The sequence below is a fragment of the Oryctolagus cuniculus genome, unplaced genomic scaffold, assembly GCF_964237555.1.
Source record: "Oryctolagus cuniculus unplaced genomic scaffold, mOryCun1.1 SCAFFOLD_122, whole genome shotgun sequence".
Lineage (NCBI taxonomy): Eukaryota > Metazoa > Chordata > Mammalia > Lagomorpha > Leporidae > Oryctolagus > Oryctolagus cuniculus.
This window is the reverse complement of record NW_027208225.1, coordinates 138,394-165,552: the sequence shown is the minus strand read 5'-3', so window position 1 is coordinate 165,552 and position 27,159 is coordinate 138,394. Positions and strand designations below refer to the sequence as shown.

The 27,159-nt window shown below is 41.0% G+C and overlaps 2 protein-coding genes across 8 annotated transcripts in view; one reads left to right on the top strand and one right to left on the bottom strand.

Annotated features, from left to right (window-relative positions):
- The window catches only part of LOC138848025 (uncharacterized), a 53,584-nt gene extending 29,273 nt beyond the window's left edge, over window positions 1-24,311 (top strand). The window contains exons 2-6 of one of the 5 annotated variants that reach the window (XR_011385886.1): window positions 17,724-17,846; window positions 18,403-18,599; window positions 21,370-21,487; window positions 22,016-22,683; window positions 22,837-24,272. Coding sequence is in view for 2 of the 5 variants with exons in the window: in XM_070067685.1 (XP_069923786.1) it covers window positions 17,724-17,846; window positions 18,403-18,599; window positions 21,370-21,487; window positions 22,837-22,894 (496 nt within the window). In the remaining 3 variants the exon portion in view is untranslated. Of the gene's footprint in view, window positions 1-9,473; window positions 10,720-17,723; window positions 17,977-18,402; window positions 18,600-21,369; window positions 21,488-22,015 lie in introns of those variants that run through there. The other 4 variants (XR_011385887.1, XR_011385888.1, XM_070067685.1 and 1 more) reach the window with 4 other exon arrangements.
- Window positions 1-27,159, bottom strand: part of LOC127485706 (protein transport protein Sec24B) — a 150,175-nt gene that overhangs the window by 15,041 nt on the left and 107,975 nt on the right. For all 3 annotated transcript variants that reach the window (XR_011385889.1, XM_070067688.1, XM_070067687.1), the window contains exons 3-4: window positions 9,478-9,568; window positions 5,435-5,580 (exon numbers count right to left, since the gene is read on the bottom strand). Coding sequence is in view for 2 of the 3 variants with exons in the window: in XM_070067688.1 (XP_069923789.1) it covers window positions 5,435-5,580; window positions 9,478-9,568 (237 nt within the window). In the remaining variant the exon portion in view is untranslated. The remainder of the gene's footprint in view (window positions 1-5,434; window positions 5,581-9,477; window positions 9,569-27,159) is intronic.

The following is a 27,159-nucleotide window of genomic DNA, read 5'->3' as shown; positions in this document are numbered from 1 at the left end:
AAAATACCCGAGCCATGATCTGCTGCCTCCCATAGTGTAAATCAGCAGGAAGCCAGAATCAGAAGTGGAGCTGGAATTCAACCCAGGATTTCCAATACGTGATGATAGCAACCCAAGTGGCATCTTAACCACGGCTCCAAATACCAGCCCCCTGAAGATTTTTTTAAAAAAGATTTCTTTATTTGAAAGGGAGAGTCAAATACACACACACACACACACACACACAGAGAGAGAGAGAGAGAGAGAGAGAGAGAGAGAGAGAGAAGGACAGAGTCAGAGAGATCTTCTATATGCTGGTTCATTTCCCAAATGGCTGCAATAGTTAGGGCTGGGCCAGGGCAAAGTCAGGAGCCTAGAACTCCATCTGGGTTTCCCACATGAGTGGCAGGGGCCTAAGTACTTGGGCCACCTTCTGCTACTTTCTCAGGAGCATTAGCAGAGAGCTGAAGAGAAGCAGAGCGGTCATGACTCAAACCAGCACTGCGAGACAGAACGCCGGCCTCACGAGCAGCAGCTCGGTTTGCTGTGCCACAACACTGGCTCCTAAATTTACTTTCTAAAGTCAAAGATGCTTCTCACTTTGAACCAAAAGAATCTCAGGAGAGTAAAGTTAGAGTGTAGGCAGAAGGTTCCAAAATACTAATTAAGTTAGTATTATGTTAGTTTACAGGCACTTAGAAAGTCCACCATCTATCTTTTATTGATTAACCACTATATGTTCACAATAAAATGGGAAAAATAAAGCATTAGTAAATTTTTAATATTTGAGTTAATTAGATTTGGGTCTAGCATAGATATCCAGTTACCATTTGAACACCATTTCCATTTGAAAATATTCTTTGAATACCAACTCTGGACACTGGTATCAAGTCTCTTCCCACTATACTGTCAACTTGTTCCCTGACCCCATAGAGAGAGAGAGAGAGGGAGAGATGGAGAGAGAGATTGATTCCAGCAATAGCAGCAATATACACAAGATATTTGCCATGGATATTCAAGCGACAGGTAACATGTAAGTAAGCTGCCACAGTTTTTAATGTATATGAATATCAAAAACTCTCATTCTTTTACTTTTCTTAGACCCAGGACATGTGTTAAATTAAATTAAAATAACGGGAATACATCAATTAAAAGAAAAGAGATTTGCACATTTTGGAAAGCCAGAGCTAAGCAGAACAATATTGCCTGATTATCTACAGTAGTCAACTTTTTCTGTATCAAAATACATTACTTTTTAAAATAATCAAAGAAGGTTGTGGTCTGGCACAGTGGTCAAGTCACTGCTTGGGATACATAAACCCCACATCAGAGGCTCTGTGTTTGAGTTTTGGCTCCACTTCATATACAACTTCCTATAATTTAAATGTTAGAAGATCGCAGATGATGGCTCAAGTAGTTGTGTACCTGGCACCCACGGAGGAGACATGGTTTCAGTTCTAGGCTCCTGGCTTTGGCCTGGCCCAAAACTAGCTATTGTGGGCATCTGGAGAATGAATCAACATAGGGAAGATCTCTGTCTCACGCTGCATTTCAAATAAATAAATAAATAAATAAATAAAAATAATCAAAAAATATGAATCATTATTTCCGATGTAGCACCAGGCACTTAATAGTTACTCTTAGCTTGTAAGATTGTCCAACAAAAACTAGTTCACTGAAACTCATGAAAAATCAAAAAAGGGTCCTGCCACATCACTTGCAAAATATAGCATCACATTGTCACAGTCTCTGAACCACAGGACAGCATTGTGCTATCCTCTGGCTTCTTTTCAAATTAAAAATTCCTCAGAGGCAAGGCTATTTGGCGCATATACAGCATATACAGAACATTAGCTAACAATATCTTCTAGGGCTAAGGCTGATCACAGCCTGGAGTCTGAATTGGCTTTCTTTTTTTCCTACTTTTTTAGTTTATTTTTATTCTTTTACTTTTCATTTCATTTGCAAGATAGTACTTTCAACCGGTATTTTTTTTTATTTTATTTTTTTTTATTTTTTGACAGGCAGAGTTAGACAGTGAGAGAGAGAGAGAGACAGAGAGAAAGGTCTTCCTTTTCTATTGGTTCAAACTCCAATGGCCGCTACGGCCGGCACACTGTGCCGATCCAAAGCCAGGAGCCAGGAACTTCCTCCTGGTCTCCCATGCAGGTGCAGGGCCCAAGGACCTGGGCCATCCTCCACTGCAGTCCCGGGCAACAGCAGAGAGCTGGACTGGAAAAGGAGCAACTGGGACAGGACCGGAGCCCCAACCGGGACTAGAACCCAGGGTGCCGGCGCCGCAGGCAGAGGATTAGCCTAGTGAGCTGCAGCGCCGGCCTCAACCAGTATTCTGCACAAAATTTTATGTTGGTTTCAAAGTGTATATTTAATGAAGAAATTTTTAAAAGGAAGCCTGTTTGTAGCACATAATTTTTTAAAATGTTAGATGGTTTGACATAAAAGTTAGCACTAAAATCAAATAGGTTTGAAACTGAGAATTTAAAATGAATATTCAATGGTGAAAAAATTATAATATTTAGTAAATGAAAAGCTAAAACACTAGTTACTTCTACTGTATTTAGAGGAATATTATTATAGTACATATTTAAAAAATCAGTGTAACCAGTTTTTTTTTTTTTAAACAACTGAAATCCCTTTTACAGCTAAGTTTTTTTCACCCCCGCTCCAGAATATTCCTTCAATTTGGAATCAGCAACTGAAAAAGCATTTCCAAAAGCCATGAATACAGAACACCAGGATTCTGGTGAAAACAGCAACAGCACTCTCAGGATTCTGGTGCCTAGTGAAAACAGCACAGTGAGAACACATGCAAGCAGTAGACTCCACAGTGACTGCTGTCCTGTGCCCTTTTAGGTCCTGACTGCTACAGTGCTTTCCATTTTCTCAGAGAAGGAGATACCTTCTTTGTCAGACCTTCTGCAGCAGAGACCTCAGTTTGAATCCCCACTCTGCTAAATTTAGCAGTTTCTGTGATCACAGGTAAATGATATTTCACTTGTGCAGGACACAGTTAATCAGTAAAATGGACTGATTATCTCTGCTTTGCAGGATTGCTGAGAAGGATCAATTGAGCTAAGAACACAATCTCATGTTGGTAATGAGCACTAGTATTTTTCCATGTACCATTTGCTAGACACTATTCTAAATTTATGATGAATATCTTGAACCTTCAAAACAAGTACATAGAATTGTCACTACTATTACTTTCTTCTTACAAAAGAGTAAACTGAGACTCAGTTGAGAAACTTGCCTAAGGGCACAAAGCTGGTAAATGACAAAGTCAGAATTTGAAACAAAACAAAACAAAGAAAGAAGCTAGAAAAACCAACCAAAAACCCAGAGAGACAGCTCTTTTGTGCTTATTGGCACACAGCAGGTGCTCAGGCATGTCAGGAATTATTAAAATGTAACTGCACTTACTTGAAAACTCGGGAATTTTTTAGACTATACTATATTTAATAAAAAATTAAACAAGATGATAGGAGAAAAGCCATAAATGCCGCATCTATTTTCATCTCCCTTTTCTCAATCTAAGCGAATAAAAATTTCAACAACTGCACCTTCCTGAAAGTAGAACAAAAAGTAGAACAAATTAACATTAGATGAAATAACACATTTTTGAAATCTGCAAAATAAGGACCAGGAGATAGAAAAGTGTACATAGGAACTGAATAAACAATAGTGTTAAATGTAAAAAAAAATCAGGGCCTGGGAGCAATAACCCCTCAGTAGCATTGAACACTCACTGCACTCAAATCTTGGTTCCTAAAGTACCCTTCCCCTCTAAAGCAACCAAGACTTAGAGAAATGCTCACTCCAAGGTTGAAGCAAAGGTTAAGTAGCAAATGAGCTAGGGGCATTATGGTAGCCTAAAAGAACGTAAAGCAAAGGCTGAACGATTCATGGAACTATCTTAAGATAATGGAGCTAGTGTGAAGGAGCTACTACTGGCCAAATATGGCCAAATATTAAAATAACTCATGTCAGTAATGAATTATAATCCACTGAATAAAACAAAAAGTAATCAATCAATTTGCACCTAAAGAAATCAACAAAAGAGAAGGAAAAGAATTTGTTACAATAAAACCCCAACTCATCAATATAGAATATCAGAGGTTAAAAATCAAACCTAATGGGTGATATTTTAGGAAAGAACAATATTACTTACAAAGTCTTAAACCCTTCTCTGCAATTAGTTATTAATTTCAAGGAGGAGAAATGGTGGAGAAACCTGGCAGGTAACACCTTATTTATCAAATGATCAACAGTATTCTCATCAAGATGGGAAAAAAAGCTGTTATTTTGTGCCTCAGAAAGGATACTCGGGCAATGCCAATGATAACACTACCCTAAAGGGCATAATCTGAATCCAATCACAAGGAAACATCAGATACACCCAATTTGCAGGATAGTGTGCCCCCCCCCCAAAAAAAAAAACCTAGCCTGTGTTCTTTGAAATGTCAGGGTTAAGAAACAGAATGGGGCCGGTGCCGCGGCTCACTAGGCTAATCCTCCGCCTAGGGGCGCCGGCACACCGGGTTCTAGTCCCCGTCGGGGCGCCAGATTCTGGCCCGGTTGCCCCTCTTCCAGGCCAGCTCTCTGCTGTGGCCAGGGAGTGCAGTGGAGGATGGCCCAGGTGCTTGGGCCCTGCACCCCATGGGAGACCAGGAGAAGCACCTGGCTCCTGCCTTCGATCAGCGCGGTGTGCCGGCAGCAGTGCGCTGGCTGCGGTGGCCATTGGAGGGTGAACCAATGGCAAAAGGAAGACCTTTCTCTCTCTCTCTTTCTCTCTCTCTTTCTCACTGTCCACTCTGTCTGTAAAAAAAAAAAAAATAAAGCAATAAAGTAATATTGCAACTAACAAAGTGATTCTGCCTGCAGGTGCTGTGGGGTTTGCTGGGGACTCCTCACTCACCCAGCACAGCCACCACCCTGTGGCTAGTGAGTAAGCAATCACTATTTTCTCCTGTCTTTAGATGCCTGTGCATGGTTCCAACTGTTCCTGCAGGGGCATTCCATCACACCGCAGGTGGAACTGGGAGGCTGAGAAATGTCACCTCCCTGGGGTCTGCAGAGAACCCACTTTCCTAATCACCACAACTACCACAAGATCAAGTGTGACAGAGAGAAGCACCTGTGCCAGCAAGCACAGCCCACCCATCACACCCATCGTGTCTACCCTCACACGGCACAGACTCACGTGGCCCTCAGCCCATATCTCCACTACATTTTTGCTCAGAGAAGGAACTGAGGAAACTGGCAAGATGTGCCACAGTCCTGCCTTCAGAGTCCCAACTCCAGATTGCCCAGTGGAGTTGGGGCCAAGCTGAAAATTGGGCAATCCCTAAAGGTCTAGGCTTGGGCCCAGCAGAGACACATGCACCCAGGCCAGTCGAGGCTCCAGGACCCTCCCCTGTGCCCCGCACTCACTCACCGATCATGCAGCTGCCTTGTGCCCTCAGGGCCAAGCATGACAGGGCAACCGGGCATCCAGCTCTGGCCAGGCATGTGGAGCAGCTGATGACACTGTGTACAGGTGGGATGCCTCCTCTCCAGCAGCTGCTGCGATGTACCTGGAGCCTGAACAAAGTTTGAAAGAGTCAGGAATGGGGCAGAGGGTCTGTGTCCCAGCTTGGCCCCGCTGTGCCCCTTGCTACCCTGCACATCCCTATGCTCCCATGGTAGCACGCCTCTCCACCAGCCAAGCTGCAGACCCTCTGGCAGACACGCTCCTGTGTGGGTTTGTCTTCAAGACACTGGCTGACCAAGGAAGGCCAGGTGCCCACAGAAGGCTCACAGATACTCACATGCCTGACAGCCAAGAGCCGCAGTCCCTTGGCCCCTCCCTCCTCACCTGGGGGCCACTGGGACTTGCAGCCCTGGCTCACCAGCTGTGGGAGGCCAGCCCCTTGATCAAGCTTAGCGCACATGCTCAAAGACTGGAACCCCAGAGCTTCTGCAGGATGTCTGCATAGATCGTGCCTGGGGCCCTATCCTTTCCAGAGCAATAGTAGACAAAACATCTCAGTTTCTTGAAAGAGGCTGCTTGGCCTCCCCTGGTGAACAGTCCTGGATACATTGTTTTGCAAAGCTGAAATGTAAGTTTTCCAAGATCCACCTTTGGTAAAGAAAAAAATAAGTACAACAAGTGTCATGAGGGCTTTGTTCTATCTGGAGCAAGACAATGTAACAAAATACATTCCTCAGGAACTTTCTCCCACAATTAGGGAAACACTGTGTATCACGGAGGCAGAATCAGAATTCAGTGGGGCAATAGCACACACCCAACCATCTATTTGGTTTCCCAGTCGATGCTATCACTGCTGTGCTGGAGAACCTCCAAGACAAGCTGAGATAAACTAGAAAATCAGGTAAAACAGGAGTCAAAGAACTGCGAGCAGAAACATCCTTTCTGGATGACTTGATCCATTTCCCATCTCCTAGCCACAAAATCCAGAAAATAATAAGAAACCTGAAAATTAACACATTGGCTAGGCATCTTAATCGCTCACCTAACGGGAGATACCCACCTGGTGGTTCACCCATCCTAGAATCAGAATTCAGCCAGCTACGCTCGTGACTCCTGGGACTGTACGTGATACCTCCGAGCACATATACTTCTTTTTGTCAAGATTTATTTATTTGTAAGTCAGAGTGACACAGAGAGAGGAGAAGCACAGAGAGGTCTTCCATCCTCTGGTTCACTCCTGAATTGGCCGCAACGGCTGGAACTTCACCAATCCGAAGCCGGTAGCTTCTTCCAGGTCTCCCACACAGGTGCAGGGGCCCAAGGACTTGGGCTATCTTCTTACTGCTTTCCTAGGCCACAGCAGTGAGCTGGATCAGAATGGAGCAGCCAGGTATCAAACCAGCGCCCATATGGGTTGCCGGCACTTTAGACCAGGGCAGTAACCCACTATGCCACAGTGCCAGCCCCTATACCTTTTACAATATACAATTTGAAGTACACTTATAACATACAAAATACAATGTATAATACTTACAAAAACAATTTATAACAAAATATAGCATTTCATTGGTAAGATACAATATAATATACGATTTGTACTTCCTTCCATCTAGGTCCTAAAGGCCCGAGTGTCCCTGACATGTGGCCGGGACCTGTGGCCAACAGAAGATCAGGGAGACTAAAATACAACTCTTGAAAACTCAGTGGACCTGACAAAACATGTATCCCCAGGAAACAAGGAAAAAAAAAAAGAAAAGACTCAAGGGACTTAACCACAGAAATGACAGAGAGTACACTACTACCAACCTTACCAAAAACATAATATATATATATATATATATATGTGTGTGTGTGTGTGTGTGTGTATATATATATATATATATATATATATAAAAGAACACTATGGAAACACTAAGGCACAAGAATTTGGTGACCCTAGGTACTCTTAACACTTTATAAGCATTCAACCACCTACCTAAAAACTTTTCATAACAAAATAAATAGCTTTCGGGGCCACCGTTGTGGGTCAGTAGGTTAATCCTCTGCCTGCAGCACCTGTATCCCATATGGGTGCCGGTTCTAGTCCCAGCTGCTCCTCTTCTGATCCAGCTCTCTGCTATGGCCTGGGAAAGCAGGGGAAGATGGCTCAAGTCCTTGGGCCCCTGCAGTCATGCGGGAGCCAGGAAGAAGCTCCTGGCTCCTGGCTTCAGATCAGCACAGCTCCAGCCATTGCGGCCATCTGGGGAGTGAACCAGTGGATGGAAGGCCTTTCTCTCTGTCTCTCTCTCTCTCGCTGTCTGTAACTCTGTCTCTCAAGTAAATACATACATACATACAATCTAAAAAATAAATAGCTTTCTACCATTTTACTCTGTGGATGCAGCAGAATTTGCTACTTACTTATATATTATTCTTTTCCATGTATATATTATTCCTAACTTCATTTTTCCTCCCTCATCAGAAAGGAAGACATGCTCAGTTTTGGAAAAACTGTAAATCACAATCATTCAAAAAGGAGAGGATAAAAGCCACCATAACCCCTTCACTAGAATGAGCATGCTAACATGGAGGATTACCTTCTGTGCATTTATCCCATTCTTCATTACAACTAAGGTGACTTTAAACATCTTTGCACGTGAATGTTTGCATTTTTATTTCTTCAGAGTAGAAGATTGCAGAATAAGTGGATCATAAAGCACTAACTGTTTTGTGATCCTAGAATGTAATATCTAATTTCCTTTGGGAGCATTTCTTTCAATGCTGTTTTTCTCAATGCAACCCCAGATTACTAAGAGTCTGAAGCTAAACAAGCAACTCTTAAGGTTCCAAAGCAATCATACACACATCTGACATCCTAGGAGCAGTGAGTCTCCCTTTCCATGCTCACAGCCCAGGCAGGCTGCCAGGTGTCTTCCCTGTGAGAGCCCACAGGCTGAAAACTCCACACCTCCTGGGCTGAGCTCACTCACTCCCTTCTTCCTTCTCCTGACAGGCCAGCACCACTAATCACCAAGCATTAGAACTAAGAGTTATCCTGAACCACCAATGTTACCTAAGTTCAATTGGTTAAGTTGTACCAGTAGCTACAACTGAACTGTCACTAAGGCCAACTGGTCCTATTTCACACAGACCTTGCACATCCTCCCCCTGCACAGCCACTGTCCCAGTTCAGAGTCTCATCGTGTCACCTACATAACTGTAACAGCTGCTCCCAGAAATTCACTCTGGATGTAAATCTATCCCAATCATCTAAAATAAAAAGTCATACCATTCCATCAACATCTGTCCTTACACAACCACAACCACACACACAGGAAACTCAATGTATCAAAACCAAACTGCTGATTTCCCCATGAAACCTCTTGCTCTGGCCCCCTATCTTCCCCTGCAATAACTGACCCACCATTTCACCAGCAGCTCAAGTCAAACCCTAGCATCATTCTCACGCCTTCATTTCCATCAAGCCATCAGTGCCACCTGTAAAGTTTCTCCACTTCTCTCCATTTTCAGCCTGAGCAGATGTGAGCTAAGCAGATTTGAAGCAGGAGCCTGCAGCTTCCTCCAGGATTCCCAAACAGTTGCAGGAGACTAAGGACTTGGGCACTCTTCTACTGCTGGGCCAGGCCACAGCAGAGCTGGGACGGAAGTGGAGGTGCTAGGACTTGAACCACCACCCCTATGGGATGCTGGTACTGCAGGCAGCAGCTTCATCCACTCTGCCACGGCTCGGCCCGCCCCCACCCCCAAATGCCCAGGTTGTTCCACTCGTGATCCAACTGGCTAACAAGCCTAGAAAAGCAGAGCAAGAGGCCCAAGGACTTGGGCACCTGAACCCACACTGGAGTCCTAGATAAAGTACCTGGCTTCTGCTTCAGCCTGGCCCAGCCCCAGGACATCGTAGCCACCTGGGGTGTGAACCCATACACTGAATCTTTCTCCACCACTGCCTCATCTATAACTCTGCCTTTCACACCAATCTTTAAAAAGAAAAACAATCCAGTACTTACCATGAGGTGTCAGAACCTTGGACAGGCTGGAACAGAGCACAGAGGAATTCCTGGGGTTTCTCTAAGCTTCTTTCTAGTCCTTGTGTGCGGTCTGTGAAAATTCACCGGATTATGTGCAATTCATGAGAGTGCCCCAGGCCAGTTTTCCTGCACACACATTACAGTTCAGAACCACCCAGAGAAGAGAGGCTGGGAGTCAAGGCCGCTTCTCATGGACACGGCCAAGACTGCTTCCGGCCAAGGCCAGAAAATCCCCAAAATGGAATCCAGGCCATGGGAAAAGTTCTTCCTCTCCCAACCCACGCCTCCACCTGCCCACCGGCACTCCTGTCATGCTCCCTCTCCCAAAATGCCGCTCTCCTGAAGACGGAAGAAAGAAATTACGGGCTATGTACACCACACATACATATACAGACTGCAGGGGAGAGGAAAGGCCATCATTTTGAAATAGCCCTGCCTATATGTTCTCCACTTGAGAACAAGGAGACCTCTCTACCCTAGAGCCTAATTGACCTTGGGGAAGGGCAATTAGCCAACTCCTGCCCCTGGAAGTCTTGCTGTCTTGCACAGGGGATAAAAGAGCAAAGAAAAAGGCTAGAAAAGTATTGTGAAAGCTATAGGCTAGGGATGTAGGCCAATGAAACCAAATATTCAATCCTAAGATTATACATGCTTTCTTCCTTCAATACTTTAGCACATCATCCGGGCTCCAGATCTATACCAGACACAGGTTCTATTTAAGAAGCAATTTCTAGGGAAACCCCAAAAAAGAGTGTGAGAGACCACAATAAAGGCCCAAAAGGAAAATGAAACCTCTGATACCTACAGCAAAGCAAACATTAAATAGCCTAACTCCTACCTAGAGGAACATAAACCTCACACTAAGTGACCTGCTTACTTTGCTTTCTATTACCTGATACATTGTGTCCAGCTTTCAGAAAAAAAAAAAAAAAAAAAGTTAAAGCAAGAAAAATGCAGTCTGAAGAGACAAAGCAAGCATCAAAACCAGGCCCTACCATGGCAAAGATTCTGGAGCTGTCTGACTGGGTTATTAAAACAACTGTAATCGAAAAATTGGACGATATACAGGACCATGTGAACAATGCACACAGATAGATGGAAACTCTCAAAGAATCAAAAGGGACTGCCAGATCAAAACAACCACTGAGACAGAAACGAAGAATGTCTTGGAGGGGCTCATTATCAGACTAGACACTAGAGAGAAGACAATCCGTGAGCTGGGTATGTATCAATAAAAACTTCCTCAACTAAAAGCCAAAGAAAGAAATGGGGAAAACGCTAATGGAATGCCTAAGATTATGGGACAATTACAAAGGTATGACACACACAAAGCAGGAATACTAGAAGAAGAAAGGAAGGGACAGGGCTGGCGCTGTGGCTCAGTAGGCTAATCCTCCACCTTGCGGCGCTGGCACCCCGGGTTCTAGTCCTGGTCGGGGCACTGGATTCTGTTCCGGTTGCCCCTCTTCCAGGCCAGCTCTCTGCTGTGGCCAGGGAGTGCAGTAGAGGATGGCCCAAGTGCTTGGGCCCTGCACCCCATGGGAGACCAGGATAAGTACTTGGCTCCTGCCTTCGGATCAGCGCGGTGCACCAGTTGCAGCGCGGCGGCCATTGTAGGGTGAACCAATGGTAAAAGGAAGACCTTTCTCTCTCTCTCTCTCTCTCTCTCTCTCTCTCTCACTGTCCACTCTGCCTGTCAAAAAAAAAATAAGGATAATAAAGCACAGTTCTTGCTCTGAACCTTTAACACTTCCCTGTTGAGCATTTATAATTGCAATTTGGGCCTGAATCTATACTGAGAAAAATATAGCCTGATGAGATAACAGGGAATGTCTTACATGGTGAATTGATAATGGGAAGGAGAATCTGATCCATGCAGTCAAGTTCAGATCTTAAAAGAGCTTCACCTTCTAGCTCCATCCTTATTGCACTTGACAGCTATTACAGGAATTCCTTAGAATTGTAAAAGAATGTAAAATATCTTTAGCCAACTATTTCTCTAAAAATTGCTTAATAGTTATACTTCACCAATTTCCTTCCTACTTTAATTTTAAAGGGATGATGTGTAAGATCCAATATACTCATTTTGTGTCTCTATTATCATCCTGTGTATTTCTGGTACATGACTGTAATTACAGAAGTCTCCCCTTATCTGCATTTTCATTTAAAAAAACTTTATTTTTTGTTTATTTTAAAGACAGAGTTACAGAGAGAAGTAGAGAGACACAGAGACACAGAGAGAGAGGTCTTCCATCCACTGGTTCACTCCCTAAATAATTGCAATGGCCAGAGCTGGGTCAATCCGAAGTCAGGAGTTTCTTCCATGTCTACTACATGGATACAGGGGCCCAAGGACTTGAGCTGTCTTCTACTGCTTTTCCTGGCTATAGCAGAGAGCATGATTGGAAGTGGAGCAGCCAGGACTTGAACCAGCACCCATATGGAATGCCGGTGCTATAGGCCAGGGCTTTAAACTGCTGGGTCATAGCACTGGCCCCTGCATTTTCAATTTCTAGGATTTCAGTTTCCTGATGTCAACTACAGTCTGAAATAACTAAGTGGAAAAGTTTAGAAATAAACAATTCATAAGATTTAAATCAAGTGCAGCGATGGAACCTCATATCGTCCAGCCTAGAATATGAACAATGTACACACTACCCACTTACTAGCCACCTACCAGCCATTTCAGCTATCAGATCCACTGTAGCAGTTTTACAGTGGTTGTACTCAAACAACTCTTATTTTACTTAAAGCACCCAAATGTAAGAGTAGTGACATTGGCAACTTTTTTAGAGAATATTTTTAGAGAATATTGTTATAACTATTCTATTAATGTGATTGTTCATTTCTAAATTAGGCAACTGTAAGAGACTAAGTTTATTGCAGACATACATATAAAGGGAAAAACATAGTTTATATTTGGTTCAGTACTATCAAAAGTTTCAGGCTTCTACTGGTGGTCCTAAAACAGATCTCCCATAGATTAGGGGGTACCACTATACATTTCTGAAAATAGCATTGTAAATGCAGGTGAGATTATATTTAATCTTATTTTCTCCTTAGAAGCAAAGTTTTGTATGGAATTGCTCTCCAAAAGATACAACTAATGTCTAACTTTTATAGAAATTAGCACAACTATTTTGATAACTGTGAATCAATGTACAATACAAACAAGCACACTACTTATGATACCTATTAGGAGTGTTTACAAACACTTTAATGAGCTCTCTTCCCTGGTACATATTTGTATGCTGCTTTCCCACCCCTTGGAAGGCAGCATGGTCATGTGATTTGATTTGGCCAGTGAGATGGGCATTAAAGTAACTGAAAGTCGTTCAGGATTAGAAGCTTTAGAAGCCAATATGCAATTTACCAGGAGTCCTTGCCTGTGGCATGGTGACTTGAATGCTCAGCAGGAGGACAGCTTTGCTAACTAAGGTCCTAGAATGAGAATAAATGACAGCAAAACACCCAGCTGGCCCATTACATAATGCAAATGCCGTGTCTGTGGCAGCAACAAGTCAGCTTCATTATTTTAAGTTACAAATATTTGGGGACTATAAATTATTGCAGAAAAACTTAGCCTAAACTGATATGCATCCTTATATATTAATATATAAAATTTTCTAGAAGGTAGCTAAATCATTCAGTAACCAGTCACATGATTGTTGGTTTCCTTTGAGGCAGTAATTTACAGACAGAAACTTCATCCTATCATTTGCTTTCTATCTAACACATCTATATCTCTCTCCACTGGTCCTTTTCACACAGCAGTTGGCATGCTAAAGCCTCATTGCTGCTAAAACACACTTTTCAGTCTTTTTGTTTTAAATTAAAAGACCTCTTTTTTTTTGAAAGGCAGAATTACAATCAGAGAGGGACACACAGAGAACCTCCATCTGGTGGTTCACTCATCAACTAGCTTCCATGGCCAGAACTGGGCCAGGCCAAAACCAGGAGCCAAGAACTTAATCTAGGTTTCCCACATGGGTGGTAGGGGCCCAAGTATTTGGACCATCTACTGGGAATGCTTTCCCAAGCACATTAGCTGGGAGCTGGATTAAAAGTAGAGCAGCTGGGACTTGAACAGTTGCTCTTCTGGGATGCCAGCATCACAGGCAATGCTTAAACCACTGTGCCACAATACTAGCCCCTATCTTGTAACACATTTGCATTACCTTCTCCTCTCTCTTATCACTGCTAACATCTGTGAAAACACAGTCCACAATGACTGCCTTCTACTTTCCTTTTACCCTTCATATTCCAGCCTCCTCTCTATTCACTTTTTTGGAAACAATTCTATTGATTAGAATTTAGCAAAAATCTAATGGTCAGTTCCATGGTTTTGGCTATGTTACCAACTTTTCTTTTTTCTTTTGTATTCAATGCTGATTAACATGCCTGATCCTTTCAATTCTTCCTTTTACTGCTAATACTATATTTTTGTTCTCAACATGTGTCTTTTCAGCATCTTCGTTGGTTCTTGTATCTCCAAGTATCAGTATTCTTAAAACTCTTTTTCAGATCTTTCATCCCTTTGCCACTTCTTAACTATCTCATTCCCCTGTTTAGCTTCAACTATTGCTGTCAAATATATGATTCCCCAAACTCTCTTTCCTCAATTTGCTTCCTGCTTATTCAGTTACTTGATATATATATCCTCCTGACTATACTATAAGAACCACAAAAATAAATTTACAGTTTTGAATATTTATTTTCCCCTTTTTTTGTCCATTAATATTCCCAAGAGGTCTCAACAGTTTAAATAATTTCCTATTCCTCACTAACCACATTCAATCAGTTCCAAAATCCTATCTGTATTCGCTATTAACCTAAGTATGGAAAAACCCTACGTTTCCTTAAGTACTTGGTCCATTAATTTATCATAAAACAGGTTTGAAAATAATAAAGATACTGGATCCAATAAGAAATTACAGGCCACAACAACTAAGATTTCTTCCGAGTATGCAAGTTAGGTTCAACATTTGAAAATCAGCTAATACAATCCAACATATCAACAGGCTAAGAAAGAAAAACTATATGATTACATAAATGGGTATAGAAGAACATTTGATAAAATCCAACATTTATTCATTAAAGAATCCCACAGCAAACTAATAGTAGAGGGGAACTTCCTCAATTACAGAAAGAACATCTACAAAAATCAAACACATCTAAGGGTGAGAAACCAGAAGCTCTCTCATAGAACACAGGCAAGATGTCTTTATGTATAAGAGATATAGTACTATACTAAGAAAATATATATCAATAATATATAGTTAATATATATTAATATGAGGAAGGAAGGATATAAAAGACATAAATTGGGAAGAAACAAATGTCTTTTCCACAGGTGATATGATTGTTGATATAAAAAATCTCAAAGAATCAACCAAAAACTCCTGAAATAAAAACAGTTATTGTTTTTAACAGCAAGGTTATATAACAGTTAGCAAGGTTATAGGATAGAAATTTAACATGCAGGGGCCAGCGCTGTGGCGCAGTGAGTTAACACCCTGGCCTGAGGTGCTGGCATCCCATTTGGGCGCCAATTCAGGTTCAAGACCTGGGTGCTCCACTTCTGATCCAGCTCACTGCTATGGCCTGGGAAATCAGTGGAGAATGGCTCAAGACCTGACCCATGTGGGAGACCCGGAAGAAGCTCCTGGCTCCTGCCTTTGGATTGGCACAGCTCCAGCCATTGTGGCCAATTAGGGAGTGAACCATCAGATGGAAGACCTCTCTCTCTCTCTCTGCCTCTTCTCTCTGTAACTCTGACTTTCAAATATAAATAAATCTTTTTTTTTTAAAATGGTAATATGGAAAATAAATTACTTTATGATATGCCAGCAATGAATAACTGGAAATAGGGAAAAAACACTACTGATATTAGCACCAAAAAATTAGTATGACTTAAATAAAAGGCAAAAAGTTGAAAACTAAGAACAAATTCAGGGCCAGTGCCGTGGCTCACTAGGCTAATCCTCCACCTTGCGGCGCCGGCACACCAGGTTCTAGTCCTGGTCGGAGCGCCGGATTCTGTCCCGGTTGCCCCTCTTCCAGGCCAGCTCTCTGCTGTGGCCAGGGAGTGCAGTGGAGGATGGCCCAAGTGCTTGGGCCCTGCACCCCATGGGAGACCAGGAGAAGCACCTGGCTCCTGGCTTTGGATCAGCACGGTGCGCTGGCTGTGGCGGCCATTGGAAGGTGAAACAACGGCAAAGGAAGATCTTTCTCTCTGTGTCTCTCTCTCACTGTCCACTCTGCCTGTCAAAAAAAAAAAAAAAAAAGAACAAATTCAGAAGATTGGTACTACCAAACTTGAAAACTTAAAGTAAGCTACTGCCAGCATTCCATATGCACACTGGTTCAAGTCCTGGCTGCTCCTTTTCTGATCCAGCTCTGTGCTATGGCCTGGGAAAACAGTGGAAGATGGCCCAACTCCTTAGGCCCCTGCACCTGCATGGGAGACCCAGAAGTAGCTCCTGGCTTTGGATTGGTGCAGCTCCAGTCATTACAGCCAACTGGGGAGTGAACCAGTGGATGGAAGACCTCTCTCTCTCTCTCTCTCTCTCTCTCTCTTTCTGCCTCTACTCCTCTCTGTAACTCTTTCAAATAAATAAAAATAAAAAAAATATATAATGGTTGGTCTTGGCAAAATAATAAGCAAACAGATCAGCACAGAAATAGCCTCACACAAATATAATCAACTGACTATTGACAGAGGAGGGAAGGTAATTCAATGTTGGAAGAATAGTTTTTCAACAAGAGTGCTAGTATAACTGTATATCTACCTGTTAAAAAATCCAAACATAAATCTTATACTTTTCACAATAAATAATTTAAAAAATGGATCACAGACATAAATATAAAATGCAAAACTATAAAACTCCTAGAAAATAGAGAAAATCCCATGTGATCTTGGATTTGATAGTGACAAAAAGAACTACCATGGAAGAAAACTAAACAGTTGGACTTCATAAGAATTAAAAATATATGCTCCTCAAATGACATTGTTGGGGCCCTCGCTGTGACACAGAGGGTAAAAGCCACCACCTGCAACACCAGTATCTCATACAGGTGACAATTGGATTCCTGGCTGCTCCACTTCTGATCCAGCTCCCTGCTGATGGCCTGGGAAAGCAGCAGAAGATGGTCCATGTGCAGGAGACCACGATGAATTTCCTGGCTCCTGGTTTGAGCCTGGACCAGCCCAGGATGTTGTGGCCATTTGGGGAATTAACTAGTAGAAGAAACATCTCTTTTTTTTTTTTTACCTCTTTTTAACTCTGACTTCCAATTAAATACGTAAACAAATCTTAAGATATTGGTAAGAGAATGAAAAGACAAACTACAAACTGGGAGAAAATATTTATAAAATTACACAATCTATCCACTAATATATCTTTCTATGTCCTTGTATACAGGTGTGTGTATACTCCTATCTATAGAATTATATGGGTATTTCCATCATCATTGATACAAGGAGACCTACATAATACAGATATATATAAAGAGATCTATATATGTCTATAGATATAGATATATTTGTGAGGCAGAGATGGGAAAGAGATAAGGGAGTTGAGAGACAGAATGAATAATGGCAGTACAGGGGTGAGAAGAATCAAATATCTTCTCCACATTAAGAACAAGCCAAGAATTATAGGAAATTGTATATTGAAAAGCCATCCTACACCCAAAACACACTTTAATGACTAAAGAAGGACTTAAAGCATACACTACTGAAATTTCAGAAAATCAAATGAGGGTACTTCAAAAACTTTATGGAAAATGAGATTACAAGACAAGTTTATTTTGATACCCAGTTGAAATCCATGCCTATGAGGGGTCTTCAAAAAGTTCATAAAGCACAAATTTTATGAAGAATTTTGCATGTGGATTTCAAAATTTTTTGCACCAAACTAAATTTATCGTTCAATTCTACTTTCCACAGACTTTGAGAAGTACCCATATAAATAATGGAAACATAACAAGCTTACAGACATAAAAAAAGGGACATGTTTAAAAAGAATCAAAATGGCATCAGAATCATCAGCTATAATAATGGAAACTAGAAGACAAATGAGATTATACCCTCAAATTTCCCAATTAAAATGATTTCCAATGCAGACTTCTTTACTAATTCAATTAAAATATGTTGATTGAATAAAGAAATTTTCAGAAATGAAAACTCTCAGAAAATTTACCTCCTATCTGAACTTTCTCAGGAATTATTGGCTGACATTGACCACCCAATCCAGGACCCCCCAGGGAAGAAGAAATGGGATCCAGGAAGGAAAGAGAGGAAGCAGAAGGAATCCCAGGATGAAGCTGAAGAAAGAGGTGGTGGAGTGAGTGGCTGGTGGGCTGTGAAACTCGGGAAAACAGTCTCTCAGGCCAGAGAATATTAATGCAGAAGGGAGGAAGATTCTGAGTGCCAGCAGGGATGTCACAAAGAAAACAAACAAAAGTATCCTACAGGTTTGTCTGAAATTTACCACAGACATGGATTTTGAAAGTTTTAGTCAAGTATCTTAAGGCGAAGTAAACAGGAATACAAAGAAAGATAAGCAAATAAAGCAGAACAATGTTTAATTGCAGGAGAAAAGGGTAATCATAAAACACCAATGGTCCAGCTGTGGCATTTCTAATACTCATAATATGCACTGAATATGGATTGAGTCTCACATAATAGAACAGCTGTATTGGCAGAGTGGGAGAAAGATGTGTGTTGTAGGGGAGCTGTCGCAGACATTGTAGAATACAATCTTCCTCCTAGTTAACAAATAAAAAAGGTACACAGTCTTTTTAAAGTTAAAAATATAGAATTGGAGGGGCTGGTGTTGTAGCAAAGCAGATTAAGCCAATACCTGCCACACTGACATCTAGACTATGCTTCCTATCCAGCTTCCTGAGAAGGCACCTGAGAAGAGATGAGAAGATGGCCCAAGTGCTTTGGCTGCGGCCACCCACACAGAAGACCAGGAGGGAGTACCTGGCTCTGGCCTGGCACAGAACTGGCTCCTGTGGCCATTCAGATAGTGAACCAGCACAGACAAGATCTCTCTTTGCGTCACTTCAAGCAGGAAGAAGCTTGATACTTTGTGAGTTCTACCTTTGAAATTAAAGCATTTTGTAAAATATGTTGAGGAAACTTTTAAAAATGTATTACAATACCTATAAAAACAACAGAAGGAAAATTCACACCCAGGCTCATGAAAAGATATTCCCAGCACTCTATAGTCAGTGGGAATTTTTTCATTACCCTCTCTTGCAGTTAAATGGTACCTCCTACTCTACCCTGATATTTTGATTTTGTAATAACTCTTAAAATGTTGTCCAACCTTTACTATCTTAGTGTGTACGTGTGCATTAAAGAAATTTCTTTAATTTTTAAGAGTGTATGTAGTTGAGAGGCAAAGAGAAGGATAGAGAGAGGTGAGGGAGGGAGAGGGAATGTGCATGTGTGTGTGTGTTTGTGTGTGTGTGTGTATGTGTATGTGTGTTAGAGAGAGAGATTGAGAGAGAATATGCTCCAATCCACTCTCTAGATATCCACAACAGCCAGAGATAGGTCAGGCTCAAGATGGAAGCTAAAGACTCAACCTGAATCTCCCACATGGGTTGCACAGACACAACTATGTGAGCCATCACCTACTGCCTCTTAGGATGCACATTTACAGGAAACTAAAATTCAGAGTGGAGGCAGAACTCACCAAAGCACTTGATGTAGGCACCTCAAGAGGCATCTTAACTACTGCATCAAACGTCTATCCCAAAGGAATTTCTTTACCACAATATGACTGCAATATGACTACATGGAGCATGGTAAAAAGTGATGAACTTAATTTTGCCCTTACGAGGCAGACATAATTCATTATCCAAATGGGTCAGCTATATCAGAGTCTCAAATAAATACAAATATATTAGGCAACATGCACTCATTAGCAACATTATCCAGAATGCTGGTTACATAGCATATAGCTCCAAAGCAGAGTTGATGACATATCATTTTTTACAAGAATTACTTTATTTATTTGAAAGACAGAGTTACAGAAAGAGGCAGAGAGAGAGGTCTTCCATCCACTGGTTTACTCCTCAAATGACCCCAATGGCCAGAGCTGAGCTGATCTGAAGCCAGGAGCTGGGAGCTTCTTCTAGGTCTTCCACACAGGTGCAGGGTTCCAAGGACTTGGGCCATCTTCTACTGCTTTCCCAGGCGATAGCAGAGAGCTGGATCAGAAGTGGAGCAGCCAGGACTCAAACTGGCACTCATGTGGGTTGCTGGTGCTGCAGACCAGGGCATTAACCCACTGTGCCACAGCGCTAGCTGCAATGATATATCTTAAATAGATTAAAAATCTGCTGCAAAATGTTCTGGTTTGTTCTTGAAGTTGCTGGTTTTACAATATCCATCCTCTCCTTTTTGTTTTAATAGTCAGCCTTTCACATTTTTGTTAGAAATATGGCTGCTTGGCTAGCGACTACTACATTTCTCAGGATCTTCTGAAGCTAGATATTGCCATCAGACTGAATTTTGGCCAGCAGATCACAGACAAATACTGACATGTAGGACTTCCGGTTTTTGTACTCAAATATAAGGAGCAGAGCCAAGTATTTGGTCTAGCATCAGTTAAGATGCCCATGTGCCACATCTAATACCTAGGATCGATATCCAGCTCCTGTTCCTGACAGTGGAAACCCTAGAAAGGGGCAATGGTGACTCCAGTAGTTGGGTTCCTGTACTCATGTGAGACCCGTAGATTGAGTTCCTGGATCGTGGTTTTTGCCTAGCTTGGCCCAAGATGTTGCAGGCATTTGGAAAATAAACCATCAACTAGGAACTGGTGAGCTCTGTTTCATGGCTGCCAGTCAAATAAGTGATTTATTTTTTAAGGAATATGTTTTCTACCACCTCCCTCTCCCTGTCCCCACTGACTAGAAAAAAAAAGAAAGAACAGTAATATTAGATCATAAAATGAAAGCCTCAGCTCAAATACAGAAGACAGAAGGATCCTGGGTTCCGACACCTTCAAGCTGCCAGGCCACTGATCACTTACCCAGACATGAAAGGGAGGATATCATCTTCTATGTTGATTGTCATTGCATTTTAGATATGCTATTGCCTCAGAGAGCCCTGTACGCTATCTAATAAAGTTTCACCTAACACTTTCCTCAAATGTAATTCAAGGGCTCTTGAGACTCTACTTAATTTACCCAGCATCTTTTTTCTAAAGAGTCCAATTCACATTTCATAATTTTACATCATTTTTCTTCACTGTGTCTCTGATGTAATCTCATAACAATGCTTCAAGTCTGGATCAACCCCCAGATACCATGACCAAAGTGCTCACATCAGGCTTTTTGCCCTGGAAAAATCAACATCTGGTTCTGTTTCACCCTGCTAGACAATGTAAAGTTCCAGTTTTCAGGTACTAAGAACGAGATTACTTTAACTCATTTTTCAGAGCAAATTTCTTCCCATTCATTGTCCTTTCAATTCACCAAAAATACAATAGTTAACAGATGGCAACTTAGGGCTTTTTGCTGGAGTTATCTTATGGCACAAGATAGTTAATATCCTTCAACTCACCCATAAAAAAGGCTTGCATGTAATAAAGATTGGTTCAGATACCTATGAAGTATTTTCACCTATTTGCAAAGAAAAACACTAAACATTCCATGGCTCACTGGCTCTCCCTGGCACCTCATTTTCTCTTCATAAAAACAAGATAATTATACCTGCCACAAACTATTTCACACTGATGTTATGAAGATAAATGAGATAATCTATATGTGAAAGCATTTTGTGCTCTTAGGAAGAATAAATCCACCTAAATTCAAGATGGTATAATTCTTTATAATGCTTTCCAGGGCTTTCTGAACGACTCCACAGAGGTCATTACCCACAGCAAACTTTGGCACTGCAGGACCACCTTTCTCACAAGATTTCATCTCTTGCACCTGACAACACTTTTCCATTAATTGGAGGGTAAGTCCAGATGCTGTTCTGTTTGGTCATCTCCAGTGCTCTAAAAGGATCCAGATTTTTTACTCCAATTTTTGTTTGCATCAAGTGAGCAAAAAGCTCCCTAAATCACAGGGGGTTCAGTTGACAGGTTAACAGTGAGACCCACTTCAATCAACCTCAAATGCAAAGCAGATCTGGCAAGAATCAAGGAGGGGATGAGTGGGAAAGGAAAGCCCTGGTGGCAGTCTGACAACTCCCTCATGTCTACTGTCTGCCATCATACATCAGTGACCCCCAAGGCCCCATCCAATCTGCTGAACTTGGCCTCAAACTTCACCAAATGATGTTCTTTACATTGACATTCCTTAGTTTTGTACAGAAATCTGCTCTAGGTACCTAACTTCAGCCCAGAATTTAGAACTATGAATTTATGGTTGTAAACAAGAAAGTAAGAATTTTACCCCCGGCCCATAAATTACAGCTCTTAACCTGAAAGCTAACACATTAGTGACCCTGATTAACATCCTGTTTATCCTCATTTGCTTTTAGGTGAAGTGCCAAGTGTTTCTGCACACCCCATGCTCCTTTAGAATACTGCCAAGCAAAGAAATTAACAGGGAGCATGCCAGCTGCCCCTGGATCTCACTGCGTATATATGTGACAGGACCGAGTCAAGGCATCCCATATCAGATCATCAATTAGCTGTAGAGGTTGGGCGAGGGGCGGCTTTAACAACTTGGCAATCTTCCTGAAGCACAGTTACAGTGATGTAAAGAAATATCAGAGCCTGGGTGAATTGTAAGATCATTCCAGATCCTCTCCTGATGGCTCATCCCTGAGGCTTCATCCACTGACAAAACTTCGTATAGAGCTCAGGTGTTGATATCAGTTTTCATTGAGATTTCTCAAAATGCTAATTTTCTATTGCATAGTTTTCTCTTAAACAGATGTTAGAAGACAGTTGCTGATCTGTTCAGATGATGTGGAAGAAAAGAGAAATTATGTGTTAACCATTGTTTGAAATAAACACTAGACATGACTCTGTAACTTCTAATGTCTGCTAATTCTATTTACAAGCTAATGACTACTAATTGCATTTGTTATTGCTCAAAGACGATCAATACTGAAGATGTTAGACAAAGTTAGAAACAAAAGAAAGTGAATATTTCATTCAGAATTCATTCATCCAAACATATACTTGAAGTTATGCTTTGCAGGTCAGTCCTAGTTACCTATCAATAACCAGATATGTGCATGCTCTATTAAAAAACTGCTTTTCCTTGTGATACTATGACAATGGTTGCTAAGACACTCCGAAACTCCTTCCAAAATTATTAAAAGATTGTGTGTGTGTGTGTGTTTTATACTAGGTCCAATGTAATCATCACTTTTCCTGGTGATCATAAACCAGAGTTTTCTGCCACTTAACAGAGTGCCCTCTGCTGATGAAGTTATAATACGTAATAATATGAACATCACACCATTGAAACAGCTATAATACAACAGACAACTCAAAAGTGAGTCTTGCATCATTTTTCCCATGCATCAATCTGGACAAAACTACTTTGGATGAATGAGTTCAATTTACAAGCTAGCTCTTAATGCTTCTAAATAGAAGTACTCCAGTATACAAAAAAATTATGTAATCACTTTTATACCATGTTCTTTCCATCTGCATTCATTTGTTCAAACATGTACTAAAGGTTTTTTTTATTACTATTATCCCCTGAAGATATAGCCTCCCACTCCATCCAGAAGATGAAGACCCCTGCAAGAAAAATTTTTTTCTAAGAAAATGTTAATAAGAAAAATTTATACTTTTGCATCTCATTCAGATAATTTAACAGCAGGAATTTTTTCTCAAAAGTTAATCAACATGGTGATTTCCAGGTTTGTTTTTTTTTTTTGAAATTCTAATATATTGTTTTGTTGAAAGACTATTGAGCGTTTAGGACACTACAAAGAATCCTATTATGGATCAATTTTAGGAAGGAAAAATGGAGGATGCAATATAGAGAGAAGAAGCTTCAAAAAATGTTAAAAGCTGAAAGGCTCCTATTAGTATAATTATGAAAACAAGTCATATAATGTCATCAGAAAACTTCATTTTGTGTTGAATAATATTTTGTACAGAAATTTTAACAATAAAGTGGCCTGGAACTTCTGAGTGTCTGTTTGTTCAACAAAGCAATCTTCTTTTGATTAAAACTTTAAAATTCATTTCTCTTCAAAAGGAGATCATGATCTACCTGAATTCATGATTGTAGCTCTTTTAGGATTCTGTCCACCCTATGAAACAGTGCAGAACACAGTTTAGCCACAAGATGGAAGCTTAGATAGCAGCCACGTTGAACCAGTAAAATCCAGCTTATAAGAGCAGAATGGTGGTCACCAAAGGCTGGAAAGAGTAGGGATGGGGGAAGGCTATGAAATGGATACTAAATTACAGTTACATAGGAGTAAGAAGTTCCTGTGGTTCTACTACATAGTAAGGTGAACACAAACAGAAATGTAGTATGTATTTTCTTGAAAAAAAAAAAAAAAGCTAGAAGAAAGATTTCAATGTTTTGAGTCACTGTGTACTTACTTCTCATGTGGGATCTGTCCTTAATGTGTTGTCCAATGTGAAGTAATGCTATAACTTGTACTAAAACAGTATTTTACACTTTGTGTTTCTGTATGGTTGCAAACTGATGAAATCTTTACTTAATATATACTAAATTGATCTTCTGTATATTAAGATAATTGAAAATGAATCTTGATGTGAATGGAATGGGAGAGGGAGTGGGAGATGGGAGGGGTGCGAGTGGGAGGGAAATTATGGGGGGGGAAGCCATTGTAATCCATAAACTGTACTTCGGAAATTTATATTTACTAAATAAAAAAAAAGATAAAAAAAAAGATTTCATTGTTTTACCACACAGTGATGACAAATGCTTGAGATAGATGTTTACCCAGATTAGATATTGCACAGTGTTCACATACGTTGAAACCTCATATGGTACCCCATAAACATGTATAGTTTCATGTATCAGTTAAGAACAGGAGCTATAAAAAATTTAAAATTCTCTATCTCTTTATAACTTAGAGTGAATTAAATTCTTCCCCTACCATGGTAGAAAACTCATTCATGAAAATTTTAATTACTCTTAGGTAAACAAAAATGCCATGATTTCCTTAAGTTGCAAAATATAGATGCCTAGAAAGTCAGTCCCTATTACAATTTAAGAGTGCAACATCCCTCTACGTTCCAGCTACTTCACCTAGCCCCAGGTAGAGCCCACCACCTCAGAAGGGAATGAGTGATATTTTTTGTTTCTGAATCACCTTAAAACTTCTTAGCCCTCTGCTCATTCTAATCCTTCAGGATGTTTTTAATGTGGGTGGGAGATGGGAGGAAAAAACTGCGGAAGAACTACGCGAACAAGAGTGTTCTTAACTAGCATTGTGGTTGGTAGGAAGGCATCCCATTCTATGAACCTGGAAGATGCTATGGAAAAAATATTTTTAAAATGTTAAACATGTATAAAGAAAAAACAAAGCTCTTTCTGCTGTACAGTGTCCCTGGGAAGTTTAGGAGACATTACCATTGCTGTGGAATCTTTGACCTTGCCAAATTTTATTCCCAGTATAGCTCTTCATTCCACCTCTTCCTAAGTCCCAAGGACCCCAAGGATCTGACTGGAGCTCTCATTTGCCCTATTCTGTTCAGCACCTCTGACAACCGTTCTGAACAATATTCAGTATTGCACTATAGCTGATCCACAACAATGCTGTTCATATTCAGAATGTGGGCTTTCATAACCATAAGACTTGCATTTTGAATTATAATCCTTATCTTTCCTGATTGTTTGCTCTTGGAGAAATTAACTCTTGAGTCTCAGTTTCCTCATCTATAAAATAACACACCATTGTAATATTTTTATTTTTTATTTTTTGACAGGCAGAGTGGACAGTGAGAGAGACAGAGAGAAAGGTCTTCCATTGCCATTGGTTCACCCTCCAATGGCCGCCGCGACCTGCACACCACGCTGATCTGAAGGCAGGAGCCAGGTGCTTCTCCTGGTCTCCCATGAGGTGCAGGGCCCAAGCACCCAGGCCATCCTCCACTGCACTCCCTGGCCACAGCAGAGAGCTGGCCTGGAAGAGGGGCAACCAGGACAGAATCCGGCGCCCTGACCGGGACTAGAACCCGGGGTGCCGGCGCCACAAGGCGGAGGATTAGCCTAGTGAGCCACGGTGCCGGCCCAATTTACTACTTCCTAAAATAAAATCTCTATTAGCACCACTCATCAGATTTTAAAAAATTATTTCTAGAAAGACTTTTTCAATAAATTACATGAAGCAGTCAACATATTAAACTCCTGGTAACCAGCAACAGATTCAGATAAGATTCAGATGAGGTAGCTTGGTGGCCCTGACCATCCTGTCTGAAATGTAACTCCCGTCTATATGCCAAGCCTATCTGTCCCCACATCTCTTGATTATCTGTTTCTTATTTATCATTGTAACAATTATTAAAGATGTGTTATACATTTAATCTCTGGATTATCAACTACTAATAAATGTATATGCATGAGGTCACATCTTTTATTTAATGTTATCCTGTGTCCTTATACCTTTAGACAATGTGCAGCACATATCAGATGTTCATTTCATTTATTGAATGGATTGATGGGAGGAATGAAGGAAGGCAAGGAAGGAGGTGGGAGGGAAGGAAGGAGGAAATTCAAAGATAACAGAAAAAGAAACTGAGTGGGTCACCATAAAAGAAGCACTTTAAAATTAAAGATACCACGTGAGTACTGTGGGGTTGAATTGTGGTCCTCTAAAAAGATATGTCCAAGTGTTAACCAGGGGTACCAGTGAACATTACCTTACTTGGAAATAGCCTTTGCATGTATATTCAAATCAAGATGAGGTCATGCTGGATTAGAATAGACTAATTTAATCTGTCTTTATAAGAGACATAGGCACACACACAAAAGGAAGATGGCCAGGTGAAGACAGGTGGAGACAGGAGTTAGGAATCTACAAATCAACATAACATGCCTGTGGCTACCATAACCTGGAAGAGGGAAAGACTCCTCCCTTTAAGTCTTCAGAGGAACCATGGTCCTGTCACCCTCTTGATTCCTAACTGCCAAGAATTGTGGGAGAATAAATTTCTGTTGTCTTAGGCCACAAGTTATGGCACTTCTGTTACAAAAGCCATAGGAAACTTACAAAACTTGGCATGTTAAGAGAAGCATCTCAGTGGAAAGTCAAGACACTGTGGGAAAAAAAAAGACCTAAATGAAAGATCTCTGCAAGTGAGATCCCAGCAGAAAGAACGGGCCATCAAAGAAGGAGGTACCTTTTTCTGAAGGAAGGAGAGAGCTTCCACTTTGACTATGGCCTTGGCTAAATAAGATATGAGTTGGCAAACTCAAGAGACTTCCATAGCCTTGGCAGCTTATGACAAGAGCCTCAGGTGATTACTGATGCCATAAACAAGAGTGTTAATTTGTTAAGTCAACAGGAGTCACTGTGCACTTACTCCCCATGTAGGATCTCTGTCCTTAATGTATTGTACTATGTGAATTAATGGTATAACTAGTACTCAAACAGTACTTTATACTTTGTGTTTCTGTGTGGGTGCAAACTGTTGAAATCTTTACTTAGTATATACTAAATTGATCTTCTGTATATAA